This window comes from Phaeoacremonium minimum, assembly GCF_000392275.1.
Source record: "Phaeoacremonium minimum UCRPA7 unplaced genomic scaffold PA7_03_scaffold_455, whole genome shotgun sequence".
Lineage (NCBI taxonomy): Eukaryota > Fungi > Ascomycota > Sordariomycetes > Togniniales > Togniniaceae > Phaeoacremonium > Phaeoacremonium minimum.
Genome location: NW_006921357.1, coordinates 1 through 16,943, shown reverse-complemented (window position 1 = coordinate 16,943; position 16,943 = coordinate 1). Strand labels below are relative to the sequence as shown.

At 47.6% G+C, this 16,943-nt stretch overlaps 5 protein-coding genes across 5 annotated transcripts; 3 read left to right on the top strand and 2 right to left on the bottom strand.

Moving 5' to 3' along the window:
- Nucleotides 1–833: 833 nt before the first annotated feature.
- Nucleotides 834–2,629, top strand: UCRPA7_6193 (putative xaa-pro dipeptidase protein; the record flags this gene model as incomplete). Its single annotated transcript, XM_007918732.1, has 4 exons — nt 834–1,252; nt 1,311–1,950; nt 2,002–2,373; nt 2,423–2,629. The coding sequence occupies 4 exons, from the start codon at nt 834–836 to the stop codon at nt 2,627–2,629; spliced, it is 1,638 nt and encodes a 545-aa protein (XP_007916923.1).
- An 871-nt stretch (nt 2,630–3,500) lies between these two features.
- On the top strand, nt 3,501–4,390 carry UCRPA7_6192 (hypothetical protein; the record flags this gene model as incomplete). The annotated part of the gene is made up of 2 exons (XM_007918731.1): nt 3,501–3,661; nt 3,790–4,390. 2 exons carry the CDS (start codon nt 3,501–3,503, stop codon nt 4,388–4,390), a joined length of 762 nt encoding a protein of 253 aa, XP_007916922.1.
- A 1,182-nt stretch (nt 4,391–5,572) lies between these two features.
- Nucleotides 5,573–6,131, top strand: UCRPA7_6191 (putative cupin 2 conserved barrel domain protein; the record flags this gene model as incomplete). The annotated part of the gene is made up of 2 exons (XM_007918730.1): nt 5,573–5,705; nt 5,770–6,131. 2 exons carry the CDS (start codon nt 5,573–5,575, stop codon nt 6,129–6,131), a joined length of 495 nt encoding a protein of 164 aa, XP_007916921.1.
- A 1,950-nt stretch (nt 6,132–8,081) lies between these two features.
- UCRPA7_6190 (putative copper amine oxidase protein) lies at nt 8,082–8,924 on the bottom strand (the record flags this gene model as incomplete). Its single annotated transcript, XM_007918729.1, has 1 exon — nt 8,082–8,924. One exon carries the CDS (start codon nt 8,922–8,924, stop codon nt 8,082–8,084), a length of 843 nt encoding a protein of 280 aa, XP_007916920.1.
- A 1,592-nt stretch (nt 8,925–10,516) lies between these two features.
- Nucleotides 10,517–13,114, bottom strand: UCRPA7_6189 (putative d-xylulose 5-phosphate d-fructose 6-phosphate protein; the record flags this gene model as incomplete). Its single annotated transcript, XM_007918728.1, has 7 exons — nt 10,517–10,554; nt 10,610–11,294; nt 11,348–12,112; nt 12,164–12,486; nt 12,574–12,705; nt 12,762–12,986; nt 13,042–13,114. 7 exons carry the CDS (start codon nt 13,112–13,114, stop codon nt 10,517–10,519), a joined length of 2,241 nt encoding a protein of 746 aa, XP_007916919.1.
- Between the last annotated feature and the right edge of the window lie 3,829 nt (nt 13,115–16,943).

The following is a 16,943-nucleotide window of genomic DNA, read 5'->3' as shown; positions in this document are numbered from 1 at the left end:
TTTGAACCGTTAACCTAAAATTGTCCAACTTGTCACCGTCAGCACTTCGAACATTGTTAAGAAAGTATCGTAAATGGAAGACCGTCAATACAAGTGAAATTAGACTCATTGACTCTACCTCAATCCGAATGGTATATGATAATGACCTGAATGTAGCTATCAGCAACAGGACTTTCTTAATCATACTGTCCAGCGGCCGGTTGAGCGAATGGCGAATATTGGCGAAACTCTTGTACTAATTCTTTTATATGGAGTGAGCACAGTAAGGAAGTGAGGAGTTCTTCAGGCGATAGTATGTTACGTACATTCTACTTCAAAGCGCCCATATTTTATTCGAGTGGTAGCCCCTCAGAGAGCCAAGAGTCAAAGAGTCAAAGAGTCAAAGAGTCAAAGCTTGACTCAACTCATAACTATCGCTAATTATATTTTATTGTCACATTCATAGCTAGAATTGTAATCTGTAACTTTATTAAAGCTCTTTGATGAGGAACTTTAGATTATTTGCATCTTTTCAGCAGACAGACTCCGCAATGAAGAGCGCATGCATTCTTTGTGCGCTCTCAGTTACGAACAGTTGATGTGCTCTTGTCTTTTGTCAGCCATCGTTGTTTTCTCCACTGGCACTGGCGAGACTAACCCCGCTGTGGAAGGTACCTTGTTTGAGCGAGCTGTTGCCCCGCCATCGTCACTCGTACGGCGAACAGCCCTTCAACGCCGCCCCGCATCGGGCCGCTGCTTTCCTTGTGCGACGGATACTGAAGAGAGATAGCATCTTCCACATTGCCTCACCTGACCTCCGTCTTTCTTCCTCCCAACTCCAGTCCTCTCGATTGATGCTTCCGCGTAGCCATCAATACACGCGGCTTATCACACGGCGCCTCAAGCACTTCACGATAACCCCTGCGAGCTCCCGGTGCATTGCGACCGCCGCAAGCCGAGCACCGAAGCGACTGATAACGCCTTCACATCAGACCGGTTCATTCCCACGAGAAGTTGACCGCCGGCACCCTGAGCTCCGCTGCTTTGCGACGCACTCTCAGCATATCACTAAGCTCAGCGACCAGGGGAATCAAACGTCAGGCACAATGGCGACATACGAGGAGGTATTGAAGGGCAAATATCCGGCCAAGCTCCACGTGAAGCGCGTGGTGGACTACATCCGATCCAAGGTGCCCGATGCCTCCGGAGTGCTGTACCTCGAGGGTCGAATGACCAAGATGATTGAGGACAATGACGAGGCAGAACACTTCAGGTAATCTATTGCCCTGGGAGCTTTTGCGTGCACTGGTGCTAATCATTGTGCCTCTCAGACAACGGCGCTACTTCTACTATGTCACCGGCTGCCCGCTTGCTGATTGCCACTACATCTACGATATATCGACATCAAAGTCCACTCTCTTCATCCCGCCGATCGATCCCGAGTCCGTCATATGGTCCGGCTTGCCTACGACAGCCGAGGAGGCGCTCGAGCTGTACGACGTCGACGAGGTCAAGTACACGAACGATGTCAACGCGACCCTCACACACCTCGGCTCCAAGGTACCTAAGTCGACGGTCTTTGCTATCCCGGAGCAAGTCTCCGACCATATCACCTTCCTCGAATACGACAATAAAAACCTCTCGATCCTAAAGGAGGCCATTGAGGTCTCCCGCGTCATCAAGTCCGACTACGAGATTGCGCTCATCGAGAAGGCCAACGAGATCAGCAGCGCAGCGCATCGTGCGGTGCTGGAGAAGGTGGCACATGTGAAGAACGAGCAGGAGCTGGAGGCGGTCTTTCTCGCCAATTGCGTGTCACGGGGCGCAAAGGAGCAGGCGTATCACAGCATTGTAGCTAGTGGGCGCGCTGCTGCGACCCTGCATTATGTGAAGAATGACCAGCCGGTGGAGGGCAAGCTCAACCTACTTTTGGATGCTGGTGCGGAATGGAACTGCTATGCGGCTGATATCGTGAGTTGAGGTAACATACTAGAGACAGGACCAAGCTGATATAATCTCCAGACGCGAACATTCCCCATCTCGGGCAAGTTTTCCAAGGAGTCGCGCGCTATTTACGATATCGTGTTGAAGATGCAGCTGGACTGCATTGCTGCGCTCAAGGAGGGCGTCAAGTGGGACGACGTCCATGAGCTCGCCCACAAGATTGCCATTGACGGTCTTCTAGAGCTTGGCATTCTGCAGGGCGACAAAGACGAGATCTTCAAGAGCAGGACGAGCGTTGCGTTCCTACCGCACGGCCTGGGCCATTATCTAGGAATGGACACTCACGATACTGGCGGCAATGCGAACTACGCAGACAAGGATCCGATGTTTAGGTATCTGAGAGTCAGGGGTACTCTCCCAGCAGGTAGCGTGATTACGGTTGAGCCTGGTGTAAGTCATCATCGGGAGTATTGGCCAGGGCACTGCTAACGCTTCTCAGATCTACTTCTGCAGCTTCATTATCGAGCCCTTCCTGAAGGACCCCGTCCACTCCAAGTACATTGACGCGGCAGTATTGGATAAGTACTGGGACGTCGGCGGCGTGCGGATTGAGGACAACATCCTGATCACGCACGACGGAAGCAAGAACCTAACACCTGCTGTGAAGGACGTCGCGGAGATGGAGAAGATCATCGCTGGGAACTAAACAACGGCGTCGTATGCGATGTTAGTTGGTCCTATCAGGCGCGACCGTTTGTAAGACCAAGAAGGCAATAGAGCCGAGCGTCCATGATAAGATACAGTAGATAATCCTCCGTGTGGTAGAAAAAGTCCCATGCATGATGCACTCCTTCGCTCGCAAGTGAACCTCCCGTGCTTTTGCAATATATCTCGCCGAATCAGTGCCTAGACAGCGACTGTATGCATCTTCTCGAGCCCTCGTCAGCGCTAGCTTAGTGCTTTCTAGACCTTGGAGCGCGGTTTTCACCTACACTAAACTACACGCGGTCCGTGCCTTGGGGTCTCCGACGTCATTTCAGCGTTATTCCTCAGATAGACCACTGTTTCAATCCTAAATCGTGGCTTTTCACTTGGGAAAGACATTCTACACGCAGCCTCGCAGGCCATACACACCCACGCACCCATCTATACAGCTTGAGGAGCAGTATTCCATGCTTCTTTCAGTTCCCCACATTCCCTTGAATTGGGTGGACGGCGCGCTATTGGCGTTGAGTTAGTTTCTCATTAGCTTCTTCACGACTGGGCGAACACGCTCAATTGATCTCCAAATGCTGACGTCGCGCGCTTCGAAGCGGTTGGTGGCGTCTCGCAATGCCTCACTGCCGCCGCCACCACCATCACTGACCCCTTCACACCATTCTGGCAGCCGCCAGGCCTGTGCATCCCGGCTGAGTCGTGCCCGGCCATCACCTTGTAGGCATCGTATCCAGACAGGATCACTAGTCCAAGCACCTCGAGGTAACCAGCTTGTTGGTGGTCACAGATTGAGCGACTTGTACCCGGCGGCGTTCTTCCACCGGTCCTCGCGGCACATGGCCCCAGATGCAACTGCCAAGATGGCCTCTTCGATACGCGAGATCATCACGCCCACGCTGCTGCAAGATGTCAGGACGACGTGGTTCGAGCAATGTGACAGCGACGAGCTCGTGATTCTGCCCAGCCAGGACACCATGATGCAGTGGTTCCGCCGGAACGAGGAGTTTGATAGGATCTGTGTGTAAGCTAAGCGACACTCCCGATTACCCCTGCCCCCGAGACCCCGGGCGTTGCGACCCTCGGTCTCCTCTGTCTCTTACTTATCCCTCCCATGCCATGCCATGCAGGCACCGGCTGATCAACGCTTAGCTCCCGGTTTAGCCCTGCCCTCGAGGAGCTCAAGGCTTCCGGGGTGGACGGGGATGCCCTCCTGGACGCGGTGCAGCCGTCGTCGCCACTGGACTGGCTGAGCCTGGTCCTGCTCTTTGACCAGATACCCCGGAACGCGTACCGCGGCCCAGAGTCTGCCATCGTCTTCAATGTGTTCGACCCCATAGCGAGGGCCATCGCCACGCGGGCTATAGACGCCGGCATTCCGCTCCACGCCCAGATCCGGTACCGTATCGGCTACCGCATGTGGTTCTGCCTGCCGCTGATGCACAGCGAGGACATCGCTTTGCATAAGCTGGCCGTAGAGCAGATAGAAGCCATGGCAGACGATGTCCGAGGTGCTGGGGCGGAGCCGGGCTTCAGTAATGCCGACGGCGACGAGCTTGCGTGCAGGAAGGTACTCGCGGATGACAAGGAGGCGGCGGCGAAGCGCTGCGAGGGACAATTAGAGTTTGAGAAGAAGCACCAGGTCATTATTGAGAGGTTCGGAAGATATCCGCATCGGAATGAGGCGCTTGGACGGACGCCAACGCCGGAGGAAAAGGAGTATTTGGAAAATGGGGGCGATACCTTTGGGTGATCTGGTGCATTTTGCGGTGAACAGCAACGGGCTGGTATTGGTTCTTATCCTGCTGCCTGTACATCTAAGGTTGAGATATGCATGGAGATCTGTCGACTTTCTGATAAGTGACTACATCAAGGTCGAGGTGCGGAGTAGCAAGTGGGAGTCAATTGACACGAGTAGCTTACTACACTACACCGTTGACAGGCGTTTCCTCCAATAGCTTGGGGAAGTGATGGCATTATCTGATTAGTTGTGAGTTCCCAGATAGGCAACTCTCCACTCCATCGGAGGCTCTGCATCATGCTCCGCAAGCCCGCCGCTGCAAGAAGAACGTGTGATTATGCTGTGCCACATCAATGTCAGCCGCTGACACCGGTCTCAGAAATAACACGTTATTGTTCAGTTCGGTGTTATTCCCGTCTTTAGAGGCCATCTCAGGGCGTCGAAAGGTTGGCTCAAACGCCGTGTAACACAAGAATCAGCGCTGTCACACGCCACCAGACGCGGCGTTTGTGACAGCCCGACAAGTTGATCGGGATTGAAATTGATATCCCAATGGGGAAGCGTAAACGGATATGTTCTATTGGCCACTGTGCTTAGAAGGATTCGCGAGATATCTGCATCGGGCGAATGAGACGGTCTGCACTCTTTTGTGAAATGCCCGCCAGTTTTCCGAGCACACACCCGATTGTCCGAGCTCAAATACCTTTCTTTGGACGAGACACCCATTGTGTGTCTTCACATAATAGGCGATGATCCGACGTCTGCATATGCGGCTACGGCACTCAGGGCGCCAGTATGCGCGAGTCTGTCGGGTATGAGCGCGGCTCCGAAGGATTCACGCTGCAGCCCTACGCCCCGTTCTCAACAGGCTTCCACAGAGCCTTATCCATTGTCGGTGTAGTAGGCAGGACCTGACCATCCTTGGAGTTCTTGGCGGACGCAGTTGGCAATGGGAAACGTCCGTTTTGGCAAAGCCTCACATAAACTTGCACCTCCCATTACAATTCGTCGGCTTATCAAAGCAGTGGCTGTGATATAAGAAGATGCCTTGGCACGGCCCCTCCTCGCTCATGATTAGGACAACTCAATTTTGTAGCCAAATCTATTTGTCCAAAGAGATTCAAATTGTGCTATCATCAAATACGATTCTATCTCGAGCAGCATTGCCCGCAGGTCGCTTTCCTATTACGCACGATGAGTCAAGACGTAGCCGCCCAGAACCTGGCTACGCCCAAGACACCCATCATTCTGATCAAGCCTGGAACAGGAGAGACGCTGAAGCTGGGGCCGATCACTTGCCGTATAATAGAAGACGGCTCCAATACAGGTATGACATCTCAGCATAGCACAGCTCGGCTGATTGCGCAACACAAGGCTGACCTCCCGAGCAGATCACCGCATCGGTACCGCCGAGTTTATTGTTCCTCCAAACACGACGGGCCACCCGCCGCACTGGCATCAGATGCACGACGAGATCTTCCTGGTCACGACGGGCACTGTTCAATTTCGAGGTGCGAACGGCATCGTCGACGCGAGACCCGGCGACTGCGTCGTGGTTCCCATTGGCGCGCCTCACACGTTTTCCAACATTGGTCAGGAGGAGGCCAGGTTTGTCAACACGTTCAACCCTTCATATTACATCAACTATTTCAGGCTGCTGGCGGCGATGTATGCGGACAAGCCGGATCTCGACGAAGAGACTGTGTTGGAGACCATGCACCCATTCGGGACATTGGTGGCTCACGGCCTTTGACTTAGAGGGAGCTGGAGAATATGTTCTCGGAATTGAATTTGGAGTTACGGCGCGTGGCGTTAACAGCTTGTCGACCGGGGGAGGATCATACTCGGGACTGGCTTGAAAGGATAGTTGGTAGTCACAATGAGGATCATTGATCGCGTCAATACAAGTCCTAATGACAGCAACTAGGCGGACTTAGTCAGTTGCGCTAATCCCGCACTTGCTTGGCCGGCTGGCTCGGGCCAGATCCAACATTGCCTGCAGGCTTCTAGTGCTGTAGCTTACAAACATTAGATGTTGTCATAACCATGACAAGCGTCACTACCCTCATATTTATTGTATTATTGTATTGCTCCGGGATGCCTTGTTGTTGAAGTACCGAAGTGCAATCACGCAGCACTTTTTCAGGGTCTAGCTTGCCATGGACTTCGGTAGTTGATTGACTCCATAATGGTCCGAGTTTTTTTTTCCCCAGTCTATAAGTGACTATTGGCTTGCTAGATCCGTACGGCCTGTCAATCACATCACTTCTGCTTCTTGCTGTGTAGTCTCCAATTAGTCTAGTAATGACTACTTGCCTAGTGGCAAGCTGAAGCTGGCTGCAATGCCTTTCAAAGCTTAGTGTTTACGCGTCTATCAATGAGGACTGGAAACTAATGGAAAAGAACCGCCCAGCTACAAGGCCCATTTGAGGAGATCCACTCAGTAAAGGGGGTATATCAAGAGTACGTCTGCTTTCAGATATTCTGCGGTTACAAGTGATTTGTTTGTCTTGGACTTACCTGTACTTTTCTGTCCATTCGTTACTGTGCTATTAGGCATTGATTATTAATTATCAGTTAAAATGAGAACTGATTCTCTCGTTATCCTCTCCTTCGCGACGGCGGCCCTGGCTGGGTTGTGCGTTCATCGCCCGACTTCGTCTGGATTATCCACAACCTCTGAAGCATCCACATCCTCACCTACATCTTCTTCATCAAGCAGTTTTTCTGCCACGACCACCTCGGCATCAGGAATTACCACTTCGTCCACAACGGTGGAGATCAGCACCACGACCAGCTTCGTTGTCTCTGAAAGCTCAACTACTTCGTCCGAAACGACCATCTCGACATCAGCCACTTCATCTGCTTCACAGCCTTGCCGTACCAACCTTGTTTCAAACGGTGGATTTGAGAGCGGCAGTCTCTCCGGCTGGAGTGTTGATAGTAGCATACATGTGGTAGACGGTAGTGCTGGGTATGGTGAGCCAGCCGAGGGTGACTACTTTGCCTATTCGATTGGCAGTGCAAATCAGGACTCGTTTGGATTCACCCTTAGTCAGACATTGAGCAGCGTGGCCCAAGGCGACAAAGTTGCATGTTCGGCGTTCCTCAAAATCACGGGCGGAAATATTGGTCAAATCACTGTCTATGTTGGCTCGACGGTATGCGCCCAGACAGAGGCGGATTCTAATGGTGTTTGGGTCGAAGCGTCCTCGGGCGATAGTTATGTCATTGCTGCGTCTGCTAGCCCATTGGCAAGGATATTCGTCGGTGTAGAAAATGCATATACTTCTACTCCTGTGGGATATGTGGATGGGATCGGACTATATAACCCAGACGCTGTAGTCTGCTCAGTGTAGTAAAGTTTGATCTTTTGTTACCCCTGGGATCTAGTAGACTCTGAATCTGATGAGTCTGTGACTATGGAAAGTGGCCTTGAAGCAGATCCGATTGCATCGGCGTCCACATCTCTCTCCCCTTGCCAATGTAGCACTGCACGTTGCGGCCAGTCTTGAATACCCGTAACTCCTTGTTCACATTTATGAGTTGTACACACTAAACTCGTCTTATTCTTTGTGATCGGGACGTCGAGTGCCGGATTTCTGTCAAAGAAGTCTGCTGGCTTGATATGAAGGGTGTGAATTTCAGACGGCCTGCAACTGTGAGCAATGATGAAAATAGTCGCCGAAAATCAAATAGGCACTTACATTACTGGCCAATCCTCCACGCGTGGGTTATGTGTAAGACCAAATACATTCCATATGACAGGACTGCTCTTCCGAGCTTTAGCATCGTTGTCCTTGTTGACGCCGATTTCAAGGGAGTCGAGAAACCAGTCTCCTCTGTTAACCATGTCTGCTACACCGCCTACCTCGTGTTTGCTCAAATTTGTGAACTCCCCGGCAGCCCAAAGTTCATCATCACGGTGTCCCGTCACCCAAACATGGTGTTGTGCGAACAAAGCGCGCTTCGCAACCCTTGATCTAGGGTCTGCAAGGATAAGCTGTGTTGGCTCTGGCATGAATTTATAGCCAATATACCTGCCGCTGTGCTTATTTGTCTTGTTCCAGTTGACCATCGTGATTTTCCTGTTCAGCTTCGGCTCCGCATCAAACCATCCTGCTTTCTCCACTGGCGTACGCACAACTTCATACGCATTCCCGAATGGATTAGTCTTCTCGTTCATCTCCATGGCTTTGCTCTCCTCCACCACGACTCCAGTGTCGCCCTCCGCGTATGAGTCGATGGCAGGATCGATGCGTACAGCAATAAGATGCTGGTGATTCTGTGCCAGGACACCGTCCTGCACCACAGTACCGTACTGGCTCTTCTTCCCATAATCGATGGCGACTACACTGACAATGCCAGTGGCGCGGGTTTCGAGCGTGATACCACCGGCCTGGTCCAGCTTGTATGCAAACACGTACTCATAATTACCGAGTGTAACAACGAACTGCACGACTAGCTCACGCATACGCGCCACGACGGCACGTTCTGTTTTGGCAATCGTGTGCTTCCACAGAATACCATTGTCCTGCTCATGCATGCAAACGCGATTACGAGCTAGTGCGGGCTCTCCATCTGGCATGACCAATACCGCATGGAAATAATGAATGTGCCCTAAACAATCACACCCAACTTGCAAGTTGTTGGCTGCGTAGCCAACATCGCCGTCCCCAAAATCAAAAGCTTGCTTGTGATGAAATGGAGGGCGGGGATCGGCATACGGCACCGTCATTTCCGAAAGAGACATCCGATAGAGAATCGGTCGGTGGTCGTAAGTCAAGTCATGCAGTACAGCTCCCTCTCGCGGCGTGAAGACCAGCCGGAATCGCCATTTCTGCCATGTGACAAGATTGCCGTCGGTGACTGTGAAGGAAGGGCCATCTGGTTGGGTCACATTTAATGGCTTCAAATCCGTTCGAATAGGCGCATCAAGAAGTTCCGGGATGTATTCTGATGGTTTAGAATGCGTAAACAGTTCTCTTGGCTCTTTGGATGGTGGATCGGGGTACAGAGAGTCGCCAATACCGCCCGTCGCACAGCGCTCTACGCGAACGATCTCGTTTTTGGTGATGTCAAATACTGGCACAAGAGGAATTGGAAAGGGGTAGTGATTGGTGTCTGGGTTGCCACTGGAGGTATCCCTAGCGTAGAGCAGTGCCTGAACATACCGAGTGTCATCGGAGTCCAGATCAGGTCCCCCATATGGCCAGGGATCTATAGACAGTGTGAAGTGATCCGGTATTCTGAATTCCTCCAAAGCCCTCTTAACTAAAGCTGAGGCCTTTACTGCATCGAGAAAAGCCATCATGTCCGGTCTGTTTCTGTCAATTTCTGCGGATCATGTAGTCATCTCCTTCATTGAGCTTACAGGTTGAGTGAAATAGGGAAGCTGGGATCAAACTTCTTGACAGTAATCTGCTTCTCGGTCTGAATATCCACTATGGCCTCACAGTACTGTGACTGTTTCCCACATTTTACAAAGTACTCTACTTTGGCAAGCCTCGGTGGCCGCTCTGTAGCATCCGTAACTCTTCCGTCATGTTCAGCCGCCAGAAACGGAGTGAGTTCTGCTCGCTTTGGCTCTTGCAGGTAAATTGAGCGGTACGAGAGAATTGTTTCCGTGCGGTGCTGTCTCGTAACGACATCCCGCGCACGACAGCACTCCTCTGCTGAGAGGGGGAGTAACGGATGTGGACGAGTAACTGTCTTGTCGATGATGATATCGCCCATCTTGAGAAATGCCGAGTGGTGAATGTGATAGACGTCCTGAAGAATCTCAATACAAGAACTATAGATGACTCTTGATACTGCACAACAAACTATTATATGTCTACAGTGGACGTTGGCACGACCAGGCCTCCGGAACCAGATACAGATAACGCTGGTGTCATCTTATTGGCGAGGTAATGAGAGATAAGGTGATAGGGTCTGTTTCTCACGCAGCCTGTGACATGCGGGGTTACTACGTCTTTCTCTCACCAAATGCTTACAACACCTCCGGCGCACCGTGGAATAGATACCAAGCTCGAGGTGGAAGGTCACTAAAATAATATTCATTACGTCACAGACTCCCGGTTCCCCCTAATCTAGCAATATTGCTGTAGCTACTCTCACGCCTTGACCAGGTAGGCTCTACTCAAATTTGGCAATCTCGTACATATCGTCCGGATCTACGGAAGTCAGTGTCAGTATCTTTATTGTGCAATGTCAGGACATGCAACTTACCCTTGCCATTGTCGCTAATGAAATTCCTGATCCCCTGGACACGCTTGTCGATGTCCCCAAGATAATCATTGAGCTTTGCCTTCACCTCTTCGTTGGACTCTGCGCCTGCCGTCAAGGCTCTCTTTGCAACGTCGAAGCGGCTGACGGCATTCAGAAGCATCATGTCGAATGGAGTTGTCGTGCTGCCTTCTTCCTGATATCCATTGACTTGCATACGATGCATACCCAGTCGCCCGAAGAGAAGACCTTGCAACTCAGCTGGATACCCGTGATAGTTGAACATGACAGGCTTGTCCTTCGTGAATAGTTCGATGAACCGCTCCCGAGTTAGACCATGTGGATGCCGCTCATCTGGTGCTACGACAAAGAGGTCCGTAACATTTACGACGCGCAGTTTGAGAGCGGGACACAGAGTCTTGAGAAGCTCGGCAGCTTTGATGACTTCGAATGTGACCTCGACGCCGATGCCAACAAGTACAACATCTGGATCTGTACCCTCCGAAAGTGGAGTTGAAGCAAAGTTCCAGATGCTTGCTCCTATGCGACAATGTTCTGCTGCTTCTTCTGGCGTAAGATAGACTGCGGTAGGCTGCTTGGAGCCGATCATGAGATTGACATAGTTCTTGGATTTGATGCAGTGATCCACAGTGCTCAAAAAGCAATTTGCATCAGGGGGTAGGTAAACCTTAACACGTCGTTAGCAACAGATTCATTGAAGAAGATGCAAGGCCTACTTACACGAGCTGCGGTCGCCTTCAGATTCAGGACGGCGCCGATGAAAGACGGATTTTGATGAGAGAACCCGTTGTGTTCCTGCCTGGCCCATGTACTCGTCTCGATGTAGTTGATAGAACTTAGATCGCCTCGCCACTTGACTTCCCGAGCGATCTTGACAAACTTCGAGTACTGAACCATCATAGTATGTATGATACCCAGGAACGATTCGTAGCTTGGGAATATGCCAACCCGTCCTGTTAAGGTGTAGCCCTGGAGGAACCCCTGACAGCAATGCTCAGAAAGGATCTCAATCACTCGACCTCCTTGAGCTCGTGAGTATTCATCCCACTGAAAGTTTCGGCCTGTATTATCGAGGACTGCAGCCAGCTTGTTACTCTCCAGCTCGTCGGGAGAGAAAAGGCGAATACGCTTGGGATTCGCCTGGAAGACCTTGTCGAGAAAGCTTCCGATCGTCTGCATGCAGCTGGCATCTTGACCCTTTTCTACTCCAAATGGCTTCCACTCCACCTCCTCCAGGCCGATGGATGGGTTGTAGCTCGCTTTGATCTGCCCCAACTTCTTGGAGTCCTCTTTGGGTAAGGTGTTCAGAATTTGATCCGAAGGGTTTCCTTTAGGTACGAGACTGCCTATATCATAACTCGATAGCCACTCTTGCAAAGCTTCAAGCTGGCCCTTGTCTTTGTTCGCCTTGGGCAGTGGGACTTGGTGTGAATGAAATGACCCCTCGATAAACTCGCCGTCAACTTTCTTTGGACCCGACCATCCCTGTGAGTGTATTAGCATTTAGCGCCAATTGTTGGCTTGCTCGTAACGCACCTTTGGGGTTCGCAGTATCAACACCGGCCACCGCGGCTTTATGATGGGATTGTCCGAGCGTGCAGCGGCCTGAATTTTCCTAATTTCGGCCACCGCCCACGCTAGAGAGGCAGCAAGATCTTCTTCAATGTGCTCAAGATCCTCGACTATTCGAACTTGGTAGCCATAGCCCGTGAATAGAGACGTGATCTCCTTGTTGTCCATGCATCCGAAGATTGTCCGTTCACTGATCTTGAAGCCGTTTACGTGCAATATCGGCAACACGGCACCTGACTCTTTGGGATCCAGGTACTTGATGGCGTGCCACGCGCTGTTCATGTCAGCTATGATGTCCTCTAGTTACGTACCAAAATAAAAAGGAGAAGAAGAAGACAACACTCACGCTGCCGTTGGCCCACTCTCTGCCTCACCATCACCAACAAGACAGGTAACGATCATGTCGGGGTTGTCCATGGCGGCTCCAAAAGACACAGCCAATGCATAGCCAAGCTCTCCTCCCTCATGAATGGCACCTGGGGTCTCGGAGTTGATGTGGCTGCGCACTGTTAGCAAAAGTCGCAATGATGGACTCGGGTCGTGCATTACCTAGGAAAGCCACCTGGAACGGAGAACCTGGTAATCAGGTTTCTGAGTCCAGCTTCATTGCGATCATATTGACCGGGGTAGAACTTCTCAAGCGATCCTTCCAGCCAGAGAGCAGCCAACGCAGCCGGAGCGCCGTGGCCTGGACCAATGACAAACATCATCTCCAGCCCCTGATCCCGAATCAAGAGATTCAAGTGCGACCAAACCAAAATGATGCCGGGACATGTTCCCCAGTGACCTGGTGGTTCAAATTAGTCGACACTCGAAGCGACACAGCGGAAGATATTGCTCACCTAGCAGCCTAGGCTTGACATGATCCAGTGACAGCTCTGAATCGAGCAAGACGTTGTCCCGCAGGAATATCATAGCTGGACTATGTTAGCCTTCCATCAATGATGATGTCTCTCGCGACGAGGCGATAAGCAAAGCTCACCGGCAGCGATATAGCAAGCCGCGCGTTGGAAGTCTTGCAAGCCCCGGCGGACATCGTCCGGGAGTGGCGCCTTATCAATCTGCACCGCTAACTTCAGCACATCGTCGGGAAGATGTGATGGCAACGGCGGCGGATTAGGCCGGTCAATGATCTCTCCAGGCATCGTGGGCTAGGGTAGCGATGGAACTCCAATTTCGAGAAGTGTTGGGAATTCGAAGTGTGGCGCGACCATAGAAGTCTGTTTGGTGCTCTAAACGTGGCCACGGACAGTGCTGTTAAAGTGTGTCCAACTTGCCTGTTACGTTGTGGACCAACAATGACGTATATGACGTCGCTATGACCAGCGAATCAGAGCCGAAAACCCGTGTGCAATCACGGAGTACTTAAATAAGCACAGTAATGACACGATCAAAGATCTTGTACTTGCTTCGTCTTTTTGATGACAGTGTGAATGGGAAAATTGGCTACATGATGTGTTTTGTTTTGGCGCAGTGCAGAGCTAGGATTGCTAGGACAGTGCCAAGACATTGAAGATGCTGTCGCTGCAGGTACCTTGAAATCCAGAACGAACCGCATATGCGACGAATTAACAGTGCATATTGACCAAGTATGACTCAAAGCGTTCGGACGCCTTCAATTTGCCTTGCTACATGATGGATGACATATTCCGGTAACAGACTGGAATCGCCTCAGAGCTCCAATGTTGATTCTAGCCTGCCATGAGACGAGGCGCCGACGCACTGCTCTTGGACCTGGTTTGCAACTTTGCAAGACCCATTGCGCACAACAACATGGTCTGGAAGCTTCCCATCACGAAAAGGAAGTTGCAAAGCGACGGTTTCCTTGTCAGACGGATAGTCGGTGTAGTGTCCAATGCCAGTAACGTCGTTTGCGACCAGCAGGCCATTTACACCTTCCATGATCCAAACATCGTCATCGCCAAAAGGGAGAGTCACATGAGCTAATCCTGCCAGAAGGATAAAGAGCCTAGGACAGTTTCCGCTTAGTTATTCCATCACTGGTGGACAGGAACGGGGTAGCGATAGCAGGTTCAACGCACATAGGGTGAGGCGGCTTGTGAATGCCCTCCCCGGATCGTGGCGGGAGGACAACATAAGTGACATTGGATATGTCCGCCAGCGTCAATGCTGCTCCCACCGTCGGATACGTCTTGAGCGGCGCTGTAAACTTCCAGCATTCAATACGCGCTACGCCATCTGGCTCTGAAACCACGGCCGTTGAGTACAAGTACGGGATACAATCATTGGCTTGCACAAGGTTGAGGAGCAGTAGAAAGGCGACTATCCGTTTGAACATTGACATTGTGACGTGTGCTCGAAATCCAGTCTCGTTGATTTCAAGATGAAAGGTGAGTAATTGCTTCTTACTACGAGGACACAGCGGGGATTGACGGTACAGCACTGCCGAAGTCGGCTGTGTTCTGGACGTTTGTACCGCCACGTATGCTAGGGGGATCTTCAGTGAAGCGGCTTTCTAATTAACAGCAATCGGCGCATCTGTTCAATACTAATCCATTAGAAACATTCTGACTTTTTATGTTATATCCTATTGCCCTCTAGCCCGTTTCCCAACTCCTGTACTTTTGATATATTAATTAGTGATTAAGCTGTTCCTATACTACCTCCCGACTCTTGCCCTCGGGACCGGCAGAACCCTCGCCGGCTAAAACCGACGCCAAGCAGGACTAGCACAGGGGCAGCACCAGATGCCTCACGACTATAATTTAGTTTAGTCGACAATACTCTACAACTATAAGGCCCACTAAGAAGAATTGTCAACTCTTTACGAAGATAATTGTTTTAAATAACTATAACCTATAAGTAAATACAAAGAGGCTCTTTTCTACTACTATATAATATAATAAGGATCTTATATAATATATAAAATATATTATTTTCTATATTCTTTACTTATATAGTTTTTTCGCTTATATTTTCTTCAATAAATCGTCACTTTTTTTAGATCTTACTCTTCTATCTATCCTACTTATATAATTAAATTCTAATTTCAACTTTTAAAGCTTTTTTATTCTATCTTTATAATTTTCTCTTCTTCTTTATTAAAAGAACTAAAATCAAAGATACTTAAGATAAGATCGATAGTAAAGAAGATAAAGAATATAGAATAAAATGATTATATTGACAATATCTATATTATAAATAATGATTCTATCTTCTAACGAATGAAAGAATATATTAATAAAAAAGGTTAAATTTTATTAGACCTTTAGTTTAAATAAATTACTTTAAAAATTACTTTTTTTTTAAATAAATTATTAATATATATTTATACTTAGTTTTATATAAATAAAAAAAGATAAAAGTCCTTAATCTTTATAAAATCTTAAGCTTTTTATTAAACTTTTGGTAAATTCTATCTTAGATAAAATCAAAGAAAAGTCTAATATAAATAATATATAAAACTACTTTTATATACTAAAGTTTATATAAAATTTATAAAATCTAAGATATTAGATCTTTTATAACCTTAGTTATTCGATTATCAATATAAGTTCTAAAATATATATTCATCTTATAAAGTATATCTTTATGAAAAACCTTTAGTATAAGCGTAGCAATAGTTATTTTACGTATGCGAAAGTAAGTAAAGTAAGAGTAAAATATAGTAGTATTTTGGTATGTTCGTAGGTATATAGATGTAAGGATATAGAAAGGTATAAAGGTGAGAATTTCCTGAGGTAGGAGATTCTCTCCTATATGTAGGCTTATGCTACTGAATCCGAGGATATATATGAGGTCATATGCTAAAGTATATGACTTATGACTAACCTAAGTAATAGCTTTTCTTCTAGAAGCTTAATAACCAATATACTAATTTATATACTATTGTTTAGGCTATAGTAGCCAGATAATAGTATGAGTATTACTACTAGCCTTATTTAGATATATAAGGTCTTAACAATCTTTCTAATATAATATAAAAATATTAATATAAAAATAAAAGAAAAGGATAGATTATATAAGAAAATATAACTAAAGAATTATTTAACTTTTGAGAATTATATATATCTTAAAAGATAACTTTAAAAGAATAATCCTTATGATTATGTTTATAAAATATACTTAGTATTCATTAGTATAAAATTAAAATATTATCTATTTATATTAGCTAAGGTAGATAAACTAAGCGAAAGTTCGACTTAAAGAATATAAGGAACCTAGTATAAGTATAGTAGTAGTTATTTCATATATATATAAAAGTAAGTGAAGTAAAAGTAAGGTATAATAGTATTTTAGTATATCTATAGATAGAAGTTAGAATATATGTTTATATAGATGAAAATCTCTTAAGATAGAAGATTCTCTCCTATATATAAAGTTATACTAAAGACTATAGACTATATATAAGGTTATATACTATAGTATATAACTTATGACTAACTTAAGTAATAGCTTCTTTTTTAGAAGCTTAGTAACTAATATACTAATTTCTATACTATTGCTTAGGCTATAATAGTCATATAATAGCTTTCATAATATTATTATCAAAAATATACTTAATATATATATTTATATTTTCTTTAATATTAGACTCTTTAGAATCTTTAGCTTTTATTATACCTTCTTATTAAGACTTTAATTAAAAAAATAAGCTTTTAAAAGAAATTAAGATAATAAATTTAGATAGTATATTAGATTGACTTTAGATACTGATAGATTTCTCCTTAGCCTATAATATATATATATACTATAACAGGCCAGATAGATAGTCTATTCAACT